This window comes from Coturnix japonica, chromosome 1 (genome assembly GCF_054131305.1).
Source record: "Coturnix japonica strain WE chromosome 1, WE-NBRP24, whole genome shotgun sequence".
NCBI classification, from domain to species: Eukaryota; Metazoa; Chordata; class Aves; order Galliformes; family Phasianidae; genus Coturnix; species Coturnix japonica.
In genome coordinates, this window is record NC_140663.1 from 52,605,847 (window position 1) to 52,620,774 (window position 14,928).

The following is a 14,928-nucleotide window of genomic DNA, read 5'->3' on the forward strand; positions in this document are numbered from 1 at the left end:
CAATAGCCTCCCCTTATCTCAACAAGACATGCATCTCTAAACAGTAGTGCTTTTCCAGGGTGTTCAGTCAAAACAGCTTGGAGACCATTGCTGAAGAGCATGGAGGATCATCCAAGCCAGTGCCCAGGGAGAAGTGACAATGGGTGGGAGAGTATGAATTCTGCCACCAGGAATTCTCACCAGGGAACAGGGATGCAAAGGTCATTTTTCCCTGTAACCTGAAATTCAATTAAGTTTACAGTATCACAGGGACATAGAAAGGCTAGGGTTGGAAAGGACCCTAAAGACCATCAAGCTCCTACCCCTCTGTTTCAGGCAGGTCTGCCACCCACCAGATCAGGCTGCCCCATCCAATTGAGTCTCAAACACCTCCAGGGATGGGTTTCTGAACCGTTCTTTCGTTCTTTGTTTTTGGCTCAAAGCCTGCTTTCCAAGGCATTTCTTGCGATAAGACTGTTACTTATCTAGGAGATGAGACGTGGGTATTACCGTGTGGTGTTCGGCATCACTGTATGGACAGTTTTACATTTGAAAGCTTTTCTTTGGAGCTCTTTCCCATAAAGAAGTTTGTACTGCCATTGGAAAGGGTCACCACAGTCATCGTCATTGTCAACCGAACAACAATGCCCCAAAACCCACCACTACTGAAGATCAACGTCTGACCTATGAGCAATGCTGGAATCTGTGAAGTTGACTATCTCTCTCTTGCTTTCTACAGACTTCTTCCTTTTATTTCCCGACTTTTCTAACTCACACCAACAGCTCCACACCTTTCTTGTGCACAGGAGCTGATTGGACGATCATCTAAATCCCAAATATTTATCCTGTATTTGGTTAATTTTCAATTCCAAGTGGAATCGAGGTCTCTCCCCTTTATGTAGGTGTAACCAATGCACTTCCTCCCTGCCTCCGCCTCTTATCAGAGTATGATTTTCACCACTGGATCAGTAATAGAGTCTGTGCAGTTGGCCAAAATAGCCCCTTTGCTTCTGACTTTATTTTTAATCACTGTCTGAGGAAACACAGACAACAGGATGGAGCATCAAGAGTTTCGTTCTGTGGCAGGCAGCTGCCATGAGCTCCCCTGTCTTAGAGTAATGGTGCCTGCCATGGAACAATAGTGACACTGCACCCACATGGCTGCCACCACTGCACCTCTTACACCGTGACACAGCAGCGACATGGTGGCTGCTGCTGCACCACCTGCCACTGTGAGAGGGCTCCTGTGCCTCTAACCCACTGTGACACAGCTTGCGAAGATGCACTTGCCTCTTTTTACAATTAACAAGTGTTTAATTAAATAAAAGTTTATGACTCAACACTGTTCCGGCTGAGGGGTAAATTAGGGTAGGTAAGGTTGGATTGTGTTGTGAAGAAACACAATTTGTGTGCAGATGAACACACTTCCATCTTCTTTGGAATACCCTACGCCAACTGCCTCGTATATGGAATACACTATACCGCCTGCATCTACTTTGGAGTATATTACGCCGCCTGCCTCTTTTTGGAATATACTACACCACCCGCACCTTCTTGGAGTACATGATGCCATCTGCCTTTTCATGGACTATACTGTGCCGCCAGCCCATTCTTGGGCTATACAGCTCTGTCCTCTTGTACTTGAAATATACTATGCTATCTGTCTCCTCCTGGAATATACTATGCAACCTACCTCTTTTATGGAAAATACTACCCCACCTGTGCCTTCTGTGGAAAATTCAACGTCGCCTGGTTCTGCTATGGCACACACTACGCCTCCTGCGTGTGCTACGGAAGAGACAACGCCGCCTGGCACTGGTGTATAATAGACTATGCTACCTCTTTCGTTCATGGATTATACAGCCTCGTTTATGGAATATAAGAAGGTGCTTGCCTCCTTTTGGAATACACCACACGGCCTGGCTCCTTTTGGAGTATACCACACTACCCGGCTCTCTTTGTAACATCCCATGCAGGCTGGCTCTCATTGGAATGTACCACGCAGGCTGCCTCTCCTTGGAATATGCCACGCAGGCTGGCTCTCCTTGGCGTATACTGCGCAGGCTGGCTCTCCTTGGAGCATACTATGCCTCTTTGCTCTGTTTGGAGAATACCAGACCAACTGGCTCTCTCTGGAATACACCGCACTGCCTGGCTCTCTTGGGAATAGAGTACATCACCTGGCTCACCTTGTAACAGAGTACACTACCTGCTTCTCCCCATTAAATTTGCAATAGACTTTTGTTTTACAAAACTGTACTGCATTTTCTTTCTTTTACCATAGCATGACTTGGTTTGGAAAGGACCTCAAGGGTCATCAAGTTCCAACTCTGCCACTACTGGCAAGGTTGCCCTGCACTACATCACTTGCTGTATCTATTTGCTCATGGCCCCATCCCTCATTGACTTGAACACCTCCAGGGATGAGGCACCTACACTTTCTCTGGGCCACCTGTTCCAGCACCTCACCACCCTCTCAGTAAAACAACTTCCCATCACATCTAATCTATATCCATTGGCCTTGTTCTATCAACCTCAACTCTTCTAAAATGGTCATTTCCAGTAGGTTTCTATAATCTCTTGTTCACCACCCTTGGTCATGCCTTTCTAGTGGACAACTGCCTCTCCAGCCATCAGATTGTTCAAAATCGCTACTATAGTGTCATACTGATGACAGGGGGCTTGATGCAAGGTATAATCTCTCATCCAAAATTTAATTTTAACTAGGTCATGGCTTCCTTATAATGTCAATGGTCTACAGGGTCTGTAGGGTTTCTTCCATTTTCCATTTGCATCTTGTACCCCATTGGCCAATGTATAATACATATCCCAACCTTCCTGCCAAAGAAGTCCTAGCAAATACAAGAATCATATAATCATAGAATCACCAAGGTTGGAAAAGACCTAAGAGATCACCCAGTCCAACCATTCACCTATTACCAATAGCTCCCACTAAACCATGTTCCTCAACACAATAGCCAGTCGCTCCTTGAACGCCCCCAGGATTGGTGATTCCACCACCTCCCTGGGCAGTCCATTCCAGTGCCTCACCACCCTTTCTGAGAAGTAATATTTCCTAATCTCCAAACTGAATCTCCCCTGCCTCAGCTTGAAACCATTCCCTCTATTCCTATCACTAATGAGAGAATAGGCTGACCCCTAGGTCTCCTCTGAGCCTCCTCCAGGCTGAACATTTCCAGCTCCTTCAGCCTCTCCTCATATGGCCTGTGCTCCAGACCCCTCACAGCTTTGTTGCCCTCCTTTGAACATGTTCCAGGGCCTCTTGCAGTGAGGGGCCCAAAAATGGACACAGTACTGAAGATGTGGCCTCACCAGTGCTGAGTACAGGGGGACAATCACCTCTCTGCTCCTGCTGGCAACACTGTTTCTGATGCAAGCCAGCATGTGGTTGGCCTTCTTGGCCACCTGGGCACACTGCTGGCTCATGTTCAGCTGAGCATCAATCAATACCTTCAGGTCCATTTCCTCTATGCAGTCTTCCAGTCACTCCGCCCCAAGCCTGTAGCATCGACCGGGGTTGTTGTAGCTGAAGTGCAGGACACGGCATTTGGTGTTGTTGAACCTCATCCCATTGGCTTCTGCCCAGCTCTCCAGCCTGTCCAGATCCCTCTATAGGGCCTCAACACCCCCAGGCAGATCCACACTCCCAGCCAATTTGGTGTCATCTGCGAACTTACTGAGGGTGCATTAGATGCCTTCATCTAGGTCAACAATAAAGATATTGAAGAGGACAGGCCCCAGCACCAACCCCTAGGGAACACCACTCGAGATAGGTCGCCCGCCGGATTTAACTAAATTCACCACCACTCTCTGAGTCTGGCCCTCCAGCCAGCTCCTTACCCAGCCGAGAGTGTACCCATCCAATCCACGGGCTGCCAGCTTCTGCAGGAGAATACTGTAGGAGACAGTGTCAAAGGTTTTGCTGAAGTCTAGGTAGACCACATCAACAGCCTTTCCCTCATCCAGCAGATGGGTCACTAGATCGTAGAAAAAGATCAGGTTGGTCAAACAGGACCTGCCCTTCATGAACCCATGCTGGGTAGGCCTGATCTTCCGGTAGTCCCACATATGCTATGTGATCTCCCTCAAGACAATCTGCTCCATAACCTTCCCTGGCACTGAGGTCAGGCTAACAGGCCTGTAGTTCCCCAGATCCTCCTTATAACCTTTCTTGTAAATGGGAGTCACACTAGCAAGCCTTCAGTCTTGTGTGACCTCACTAGTTAAGAAGGAGCGTTGATAGATGATGGAAAGCGGCTCGGCTATCACCTCTGCCAGTTCCCTCAGCACTCTCAGGTGGATCTCAACCGGCCCGATGGACTTGTTGCAGTCCATTTGGAGTAGTAAGTCTCTGACCATTTCTTCCAGTATCACAGGGGGGTTAGTTTGCTCCCCAGCCAAGACTACCAGGTCAGAGTGCAGGGTACCCTGAGGATAAGTGGTCTGACTTTTAAAGACAGACATAAAGAAGGCATTCAGAACCTCCACCTTTTCCTTATCCTCAGTGGTCACATTCCCAGCATCATCCAGCAGAGTGGATATTCTTTGTCCTCCTCTTGCTGTTGATGTATCTATAAAAGAGTTTCTTGTTCCTTTTTACCCCAGTGGCCAGGTTAAATTCAAGCTGGTCTTTTGCCTTTCTGATTTTCCCTCTACACATCTTAACAACTTCTTTGTATTCATTCTGAGTTGCCCGTCCCTCCTTCCACAGGTGGTAGATTCTCTTTTTCTCCCGGAGCCTCAAGAATAGCTCCCTATTCATCCACGCCAGTCTTCTTCCCCATTGACTCATTCTGCAGTTCAGGGGGACCACCTGCTCCTGAACCCTTAAGACTTCCTCCTTGAAGAGCAACCAGCTATTTTGGACCCCTTTACTAGCTGAGACTGAATGCCAGGGGACTCCCCCTACTAGTCTCTTGAACAATTCAAAGTCCGCCCTCCAGAAGTCCAAGGTAGCAGTCTTGCTATTCCCCCTCCAGGCTCCAGCAAGAATCGAGAAATCTACCATTTCATGGTCACTGTCCAAGACAGCCCCCAACCTCCACATCTCCCACCAGACCTTCCCTGTTTGCCTCTAGCGAGGCAGCTCCTCTCGTGGGCTCTCTCACCAGCTGCATCAGGAATTTATCCTCTATGCATTACAGAAACCTCCTAGACTGTTTCTTCTGCGCTATGCTGTACTCCCAGCATATGTCAAGGAAGTTGAAATCCTCCATGAGGACAAGGGCTGGCAACCGTGCATCTTGTGCCAGCTGCTTATAGAATACCTCATCTGTCTCTTCATCCTGGTTTGGAGGTCTATAACAGACGCCCACCAGGATGTCTGCCTTGTCAGCCCTTCCTCTGATCTTTACCTATAGGGATTCAACCTTATTGTCCTCAGTCACAATCTCAGTAGCATGAAAGCATTCCCTAGCATAGAGAGCCACACCGCCACCCCTCCTTCCTTGCCTATCCTTCCTGAAGAGTTTGTAGCATCCAAGCAACTAGGTCATAGTTTGCCTGCTGTACAATGGCTTCCAACTCTTCTTGTTTGTTGCCCATGCTGCATGCATTAGTGTAGATGCACCTCAGCTAAGATAAACTACCAAGGTCATATCTCTCTACAAAAGAAGATATTTGCAGCTGCACCCACAAATATCACTTCCCTTAAAACTGTCATAATACTTTGTTTTATCCTAGGATCATTCTTCTGTCTGGGGCCTTTTGGGCCCCTGACACATGCCACCCTGTGATCTTGGTTGGGACACAATGGTCCCTTTGAGTCTTCAGAATACTTCGTTTTATCATGGCATCACGAAAGTAACTATTCATTCTTAAAGTGTGTTTGCAGAGGAAAATAAACGTAAAGTTAACAATAATGATTTCTTTAAATCTGCAATATTGGAAAGTATTTGTGAAGAAGTTGAAAATTCCTTACTGAATAGGAAAATTTTCTGGGCTCATGACATGCACAAGATTGCAGTAATATGTCCTGCTCTGGATCCCAGCTGTTCATTTGATTTATAGACTTGCCTGTTTGAAGTTCTCAAGCAAGGAAATGTAAACTAAAAAGAAAGAAACAGTGACATATTTCAAAAAACACCATTCCATCACATTTGAAAATCATCATTCCAACACCATCAGAAATAATATCTATTTGCCCACATAAAACTACATTTGGAACTTTTACTTTGGCATAAAATAAGAAAGATGCCTACATATCTTCCTCCATTTCTTTCCAGAAAAAAAAATCTGAATTTGTACTTACTGCACATGGATATTTATCAGAGTAATATAATGTTATACCCATATTTAATTCTTAATTTGAGGTCTCAGATATTATTAACTTTCCTGGCAGTATTAAAAGGAACAATTCCATAATTCAGTACTGAAAAGAACTGCAAATGAACCATAAGTAAATGGAACTGAATTATCTGTTGCAAAAATCTGTGAAAGAGTTGAGGGCATGCAGGCTGCACATGGGAAAGACTACAGAAAATCAAATATTTTTTTATGCGTGGCAGGGCTCCTTGCCTTGAGTTGTACTTCCTGAGTTCCTGCACTCTGGGGACCAATCTGTCTCTATGCCTGCAGCCCTGGGATAAGATTGAGGTACAGTCTCAGAGGTATTTTTGTTTTGTTTCACATTGCTTGCCCTACTGAAAAAGGTTTTGGCATTAATGGTTGCGTGGAAAAAAAGTTGTGAAAACTGAAACCAAATGAAGCCTGGGGCAACAGTTCTGGCCTCCATCTACAGGGATGTGACAAGAAACAAGAGTGCAGCAGGCTAGGTCTGTAGACCTAAAAGAAATCAGAAATTTAGGTTACGCGTGTAACAATATACTGAAAGTGAACAAGTATCTTCTCAGGCAAGTGTATGGATCCTCTCAGTCATATCTACCCATTCATATTCAAAAATAACTGTGCTAGCTTGAGCTGACGTGTCTGACAATCACTGTTCATGTTTCAGAGTGCACAGATCTGAATCACTGCTGTGCAAGCACATTTCCTCCCACATAGCAGCTTCCCAAAACTCTTCCACGACCAGGCACTGCCATTCCCTTTTTATAGATTATTCAAGTTTTACAAGTGATAAAGTGCCCTAACAGTAAGGAAATCATAATAGCAAACAAACTGCACAATTGTTGAACTGAAGAAAGTCTTCATAGAAGTGAACGCTTCTCTTTTCCATGATTAAAGTACACATTTATGGAGAAACATGACATATTCTTGGCTTTGGATTCATTGGAGCTCTGGTGATTTATGTTAAAGAATTTCTAACCTTGGTCTTCAGGGTTTGGTGAAAATTTCCATTTTGGTCTTGGTAAAACACCAAATTAGAGGTACCCCAAAGGCAGCTTCTTTAAGTAAAAGATGTTGTTAAGCATAGAAGAATCCATGACATACCGCTAAATTTGTGTTTTGTCCACCTTATTCAAGAAGGCAAAAATGAGTCAAAACTTTTTAGATAACCAACTTTCATCACTGCTGACAAGCTGCTTTATATTGACATTGCAAGATCCATAAGCACAACATGGTGCAAAGAAGACTGATAGAAGTTACGTCTCCATACAAGCAGATATTTCCTGCTAGAAGTTCTTATGGTTTGTTTACTTTCATTTTTAAAGAAATGTTTAAAAAATACAGCAATTCTAAAACACACCAAAGAGTAGGAGTGTTGGCATGTATAATATTAAACTATGGATCATATATTAAAAGAACAAAAGAATAAAATAGAATAAGAAATAAAGGTTTGCTGACTGCCACCACTGTCCTACAGGAAACGCACTTAGAAACCAGTGGCAGGTGAGCAGCCAGTGAGGTGACAGTTGTGCTTTGGAAGTCATTGCTATATATTCCATAGTATATGCTATGGAAGTTAGAGCTATGACAATGGAGTCATTGCTCCTGAGGGTGAGTCCCAACACTTCAGTTTGAGGATGCGTGCAGCCAAGTGCCCTGGCAGGACTTCCAAGCTGTGACTCAGCTATAGCACTGGGGTGAATGTGCCTTGATCTTCATTCATAATGAGCACTGAAAAAAAAGCCTGGAAGGCTTTTAGACGCTCATAAAATAAAAGAGATTTTATTAGAGCATTTACAACAGTATTTACCTTTTTTCTTTTTTACTACAGAGATAAGACCATTAGGTAAAACAGAAGCATGAAGACTTTATTAACTACTACTCCCTGTGAACTCGGTAGCTTTCTGAGCTAGATCAGTCTGCCCCTTCATCCCTAGGAAATACCTTCCACCAAACTCAAGGCCATGCTAGATGCAAGCCAGACCCTTTCTCCCCCACCACCCCCCTGCCTCCCCCCAAGTTAATTTTACTGCAATATTCCCATCAATGGTATGTCATAGTGCAGTGTACTGAGTTGCAGCCCATTTTAGCCCATTGCGACTGGAAAGGCACCAAACCAATATCAGGGACAAAACAGCTCCACCTGCCACCTCTCAACTCAGGCTCTTCTTACAGCAAAACGACAGATGCCCAGAACTACTCAATAAAATAAATATCTAACTCTGCCATAGTCAAAAGCTGACTTTCTTTAGCTCTGAACAAACACCAGAAAGAGAAGATGCTATTTGACATGAAAAAGTAGAAAACTCCATTCACCAGTTATTGCTTTCAAGATACTCTCCATACACCTGGTTGTACTGCTGTTTGCAGAAAGCCCTCAGGAAGCACAGGAAAGAACTCATTATCTATTACAACTCCAATGCCAGAGGCATGGCTGGGGTGCAGCAGGGAACAGATTCTCTTCAAGTCCATGGCTGTTCCTCCCTGGGCTCCTTGTTTTAGTATTAACAAAAATGATTTCAGGAAAGCATTGAATACTATTTCTTGGAGTATGCTACTGGGTGAAATGTCCAGCATACAGCTAGACAAAACTACAATGACATTGGGTAAACAACTGTTGGATTATGAGTCAGTTCCAAAATTGTTTGGTAAATAGCTGTTGGCCAGTCACTAGTAGGATTCCAGGAGGGTTCACCTTAGGGCCAATTCTCTATAATGTTTCCATCAATCAACTGGATATAAAACTCAATATAAGGTTTGCAGGTGACACTAAATTAGGAGGAGCTGCTGATTCCTTCAAGGGCTGAGAGAGATCTTGACAAATTGGAGGACTGGGCAATGACCATCCATGAGGTTTAATAAGAGCAAGTGCTGGATTCTTCGACTTAGATGGGGCAGCCCTGGCTACATGTACAGAGTGGGAGACAAGAGGCTGGAGAGCAGCTCTGCAGAAAGACTAGGGATTTTGTTTGACAGTAAGTTGAACACAAGTCAGCAGTGTACCCTGGCAGCCAAAAGGGCCAAACCTACTCTGGAGTTCATTAGGCCCAGCCTAATGAGTGAGGGAAGGTATTGTCCTGCTCTGCTATGCATCGTACAGCCTCACCTCAAGCACTGGATACAGTTTGGAGCCACAATATCAGAAGGACAAACAGCTATGAGAGAGCATGCAAAGGAGGGCTTACAAAGATGGTGAAGTCCAGAGGGCCTCTGGACAAGGAGAGGCAGCGCTGAGCTCTGCTCTCTGATGACAGGGCCTGAGGGAATGGCATGGTGCTGATCAGGGGGGCTTAGGGACAGTTTCTGCATCAGAGGGCAGTGGGCATGGAACAGGCTGCCCAGGGCAGTTGGCATGACGACAAGTGCCAGAGTTCAAGAAGCATCTTAACAGTGCTCTCAGACATAGGGCTTGGATTTTATATGGTGCACTGCAGAGCCAGAAATTGGAATCCTTGATCTTTGTGTGTTCTTTCCAACTTGGGGTATTCTCTAAGGCTATCTTAAGGCTACTCTAAGGCAGGACACACCTGTCCAAATATTTAACAAGCAGAAAGTAGAGTATTACATATCTGTGGTAATAGACTTATCTTAAGATAAGAAACTGCACAAAGAAGTATGATAAATACATTAGTTCAGGACAGTAGCAAAATGAACTTTGTCCCATAGTGTGTGGGTGTCCTATGGGGACGAAAAAGGATTCACAGCAAGGAGAAGTCCACCCACTCACATTTCTCAATGAAAGCAAGTTTGTTACAGAGAAATCCATTTGCTGGATCATTTCTGTTCTGAAAGCCTGGAACCCAGGTACTTCCTAATGGCCATCTCTCTCTCAAGCAAACCCTAGTCTGTGGCCTGATATAGGAACATGTAGATGTAAAATCAGCAGCCCAGCCTCCTCCTCTTCCCAGGCTATTTTGGCTTGTGCTTGCTGCAGGCATCTCTCCATGAGTGCTGGCATTCAGATCAGGAAGGTATTTGTGAGATGATTTCAAGTAATCACCACTACTACCCATGCCTTATCTTCTATTGTCATGGAGCTGCCTCACCATTGACAAATTCAGTCGCTTCAACTGAAGCAAAACAAAAGACTATCTATCTGCAACAGACTCCTTCTATGAAGAAGTAATTTTTCTTAGCATGGACTAACAGATGTTTGCATTAAATTGGCACCAACAAATAGTCAAGAGATTGTAAAGGCAAATAAACATAAAAAACGCTGACAGCCTTGAGTACTTCCACTTATCTCTAAACCTGATCAGCACTTGGCCTTCCGTGCACTTGGAAAGACTTTTTGCTGCAGATCCCAAAGGGTAGGAAGAATTCCCTGCCACCCATGTTGCAGGGTTTAGTAAAAAAAAGATAGTTGAAAAGGTAGAATAGTCAAAAAATGGTGTAATCAAAAAGCAAAATGGAGCATGAACCAACCAAAAGGCTTCAAGCTCCACAGTAACATGGTACACTTTTGCTGTTTTCTTCTGCTACCACACATGGAAAAAGTGCTTGGATGAAGAAACCCACTGGGCTGGGGAGCCTGGCAACTTAGACTGCCTTGGCCTGGCAGTCTGTGCACTGGGCTCAAAACCCAGAATCAGGTCTTCCAGAACTCACCAAACCAATAGAAAAGACAAATACCAAAGAGCCTCTTTCTGCTGTGCTACCAAGCCAGAAAAGCTGGCAGATCTCCCAGTAACTTTCTTTCTGAAAAGGTGGTGTCCTGAAAAGTCTCATCACAAAGTGGAAAACAGTCATGCACAGAGGAGCCTGACTTAATGTGGAGTGACAGGTCCAGACCCACTGAAAACCCCACCTTTCTCCAGCACAGCTAAGGCTGAAACTTTGGCACTTCTCTTTGCCTCCCCGCCCAGAGTGGAGATTTACAACAGACTACTGGTTGTCAGTGTGGCAAAGGGCATTCATCATCTTCAAACAAGCACAAAACACAAGCTTGCCAGACTGACAGCTAAGCAACAGATAGGAGTGACCACAGCAGCCATTCTGCAGTAGAACAAATTCAAAACCAGATAAACACCCAGTCAGGTGCTGGCCACACTTTGAAAACCACAGTCATACTTAACAATTCCTGTAGTCAAGTTCCCTCCTGCACCTACATGTTGCAAACTGAGTATTAACATGTCCAGACACTACTGGAGGCCTTCCAGGGCTTAACAGGGCTGTGGCTCAGCTACAGTGATTTCAGGTGAATGTTTGGGACCAGAACACATCTTAGGTGAGTGAAAGCTGAGGTAGAAGGGACTGTTAAGCCCGGATAAGACAAAGCTCATGGGGAACCTCATCAGTGTCTGTAAATACCTAAAAGGGAGGTGTAAAAATGTCAGCAGTAGATTGTTTTCAGTGGTGCCCTTTGCCAGGACAGGAGGCCATGGGGAAAAATTGGAATACAGGAGGCTCTGTCTGAACATTAGGAAGCACACTTCTGTGCTGTGAGAGTGGTGGAGCACCAGCACAGGTCACTTAAAGAGGGTTTGGAGTCTTCCTCCTTGGAGGTCTTCAAAAGTTACATGGACATGAGCTTCGGCACTCTGTTCTGGGTACCCCTCTTAAGTGGGGTTTGGACCAGGTGTCCTTCAAAAATGCCTTCCAACCCCAACCGTCCTGTGACTGTGTCTGTGCCCCTATGCTGAGTTCTGCAAAGGTGCCCAGAAGGCTTTTAGACTCCCAGAAAATAACAAATTTGATTAAAATATTAACGGTGATGATTACCCTCTTACTGTTATTTCATACTTGCTGTTTCATTGTTGATGCAACAGATCTATTGCAATCAAGAAAGCTAGCCCACTCCATTTAGTGTTTTGTCAAAGGCCAACCCTGAATGTTACTCTACAGGAGTAGCATTACTCAACATAACTCAAAATCAAACACAAATGAACATCCAGTGAGGAGACAACAATGCCTTGAAAGCTATGGCCCCACTTCACAAGGTTACTGGTGATTCATGTCCTGCATTCACACACTACAAATCACAGAATGACATGGCAGGTTGTTCCAGGAGAGCTGCCAGGTTTTTCAGGAAGCACAAACACCATGACTCAGCTGAAAGATTGAAGTAATTGGGTCTCATTGTTCAACCATACCCAGCACAGCCAAAAAGAAAAAGAAAAAAGAGTTGAAGGCTTTTCAAGGTAGGTTTTAAAATGCTGCAGGTGATGACAGTTATCTTTATCCGTACAAATAAAGCAATGAAGTTAAACAGAACAGAAAAGCCTAAGCAGAAAAGCCTAGACATGTAACCACATACTTCCAGCGGATCTTCCCAGCCAGACCCATGTGGGCTCCTGAGCTGCCAAAACCTCTCCCTGCTCCACCCTTGCCCCCAGAAATTTCACTCCAACCCCTTGAGAGCCTACCGACTGCTAGCCACACCTTGCTTCTCTCTAGAGGCAATAACCATGTGTGCTCTTCATCCAGGTAGCCCCTGGGTGACCCAGACACTTACAGTTGTCACTGCCTTTTCATGGAAAGCCCCCCAATATGCACCGAGTTCAGCCCTTATTACAGCAGGAGGCACAGCTGGGGAGCAGAAGGAAATGTGACACCCATGTCCATGACTGCTCTTCCACAGGCTGCTTGTACCAACAAGGCTGTTCTTGGCCAGGACACAACTAGTCCAAATGTTAAACAGGACGTAGCGTGAGAATTACTCCTGTGCTCATATCTTAGTGTATCCAGACTTATCTTAAGAAGAAAGTGCACACATAGTTGTCACATTAAGGGTATGAATCTAATGCATGGCTAATAAGGGAAGCTCTTCTGCTGAGTTGGAAGGCTCAGAAAGGACCCTTTCGCTTTATAAACTCCTCCTCAGAAAGCAGTCTAGGTGGACCAGGTCCAGTCCTAGTCCCAGACTTGGTCAGAGGCTTTTTTGTCTAAGGATAATGTGTATAACCACTCATCTTTACTGAAACAACATAAGGCTGTGAGGCCTCCACCTCATCCCAGATGTCACTCAGTCACTGTAGCCTCTGGGCCTTATCTGAGCATTAAACTGCACACCTCCACATCTGTCAAGTGCTTTGGCAAGATAAGCAAATTACTTAACTGCTGTGTTGGCTCATGACCAGTGCAAGATAAGCATGTTAGTTAAATCATATTCCTGTTCAAACCAGATTCAATTCTCTAATCTCAATCTCAATCTCTACATTTCAATCTTTCAGCTTTTACAATTATGACCATTAGTACAATTCAAATTATGGCATTTGGGTCTATCTGACTGGTAAATATTGAAGTTTGCGTATTATATATTGATCTGTATGGAGTCATCCAGGAATCCAGCAGTCCCATTCCACTCAATGCACCAGTCAGTTGTTTGCATATTATACCAGTCACCATGCTAAAATTTTGGTTTCTAAATTTTCATCAATATCGATAACACAGTAACTTCAACTATAAATATCAACAGTCCTTGAGGATGCTCTGGCTCAGTGTAGATAAACCATCATCCCAGGTACAGGTTCTTAGCACCAGTTTCTCTATAAAGTACAAAGAGAAAATGCTCACTCGTAATATGACTGACAGATTTTATGTTAAAATTTGTGTCTCCTGTAGACACTTCCCATGCCACAGTTTAATAATTCCAGTTGCTGTTTTGCCTGTAGGATGTTACATTGGTGAACCATATCCCCATTAATTATTGCTTTTTCTCAGAGTAGGTGCTTCCTGAATCAGAAACAGTTTGCTTGACAGCATTTGAAATAGCAAAGTGTTATCTTTCTGTATCTTTCTGCAATCTAGATACTCTATCTTTTGTAATAAGCATTATTTCATCGATGACTTCCAAATGGACATACCATTTACAATCTGTAGATTTCTGGGCAGTGCTTGTTGGTAGTGTTGTAGTCTTGCAAACAGTATCTAGGAGATAGATCCTCAAATGATTACACAGTCATGATCCTTTCTGTTCGACTTATTTCACCGCTTACAGTAGGGTCAGCAAGACATAGCTCCTGTTGTTGAGTAGTGCCTGGAGTCTTTTGACTCCCTTTTGATCCATCTCCATAGAGTTGGTGTAAGAGGCTGTTTTCTCCAGAGGCAACAAAGTATTAGCAGTCCCAAAATATGTTGACATCAACAGCCCCACCACAGGTAAGCCCATAATCTATGTTCCATCACTGATAACCCACACAGTGTGTCACAGAGGGTATGCTGAGTTCTGAACATATTATATCAGATGAGATATCATTGCTAGCCAAATTAGACCGAGCGTCATTGACTGAGGTGGTAAGTAGGCAGGGATCAACACTGAGCAAGGAGGCTATAGCAAGATAAGCAGAGGTACAAGATGCCTAAGGTAAGGCACTGACATGATATCACATTTATAGTACTTTCCACAGATATCCATGTGGTTTTTTTGTAAAAATCAGCAATGAAACATTACCAAAGGTAAATACACAGGTAAAGGTACAGGGCAGTAGGATCAGCTTTCTGAACTAGATAGGTGGGTTAATTTGCCCAAATGTAAGGAGAGAGGCTGTAGCCTAGGCTAGAGCAGAATAGCGTTGTGGCAAGGAATGGAACCTATCGCCAGAAGTATCCAGTTTTCCACAGCAGCTTCTTGCACTGCTGACCAGAGAAAGAATGCCACACACAGCTGCCTGGGGTCACACAGCAAGAAAGGGGCCAGGCAAA

The 14,928-nt window shown here is 44.4% G+C and overlaps 1 protein-coding gene and 1 pseudogene across 1 annotated transcript; both read left to right on the forward strand.

Annotated features, from left to right (window-relative positions):
* Positions 1 to 1,413: 1,413 nt before the first annotated feature.
* LOC146762418 (uncharacterized) lies at positions 1,414 to 2,595 on the forward strand (the record flags this gene model as incomplete). Its single annotated transcript, XM_085536779.1, has 1 exon — positions 1,414 to 2,595. A coding segment is annotated over one exon (762 nt), but the record flags the coding sequence as incomplete, so codon positions are not given.
* Positions 2,366 to 4,177, forward strand: LOC146762419 (uncharacterized; annotated as a pseudogene).
* The last annotated feature ends 10,751 nt before the right edge of the window (positions 4,178 to 14,928 follow it).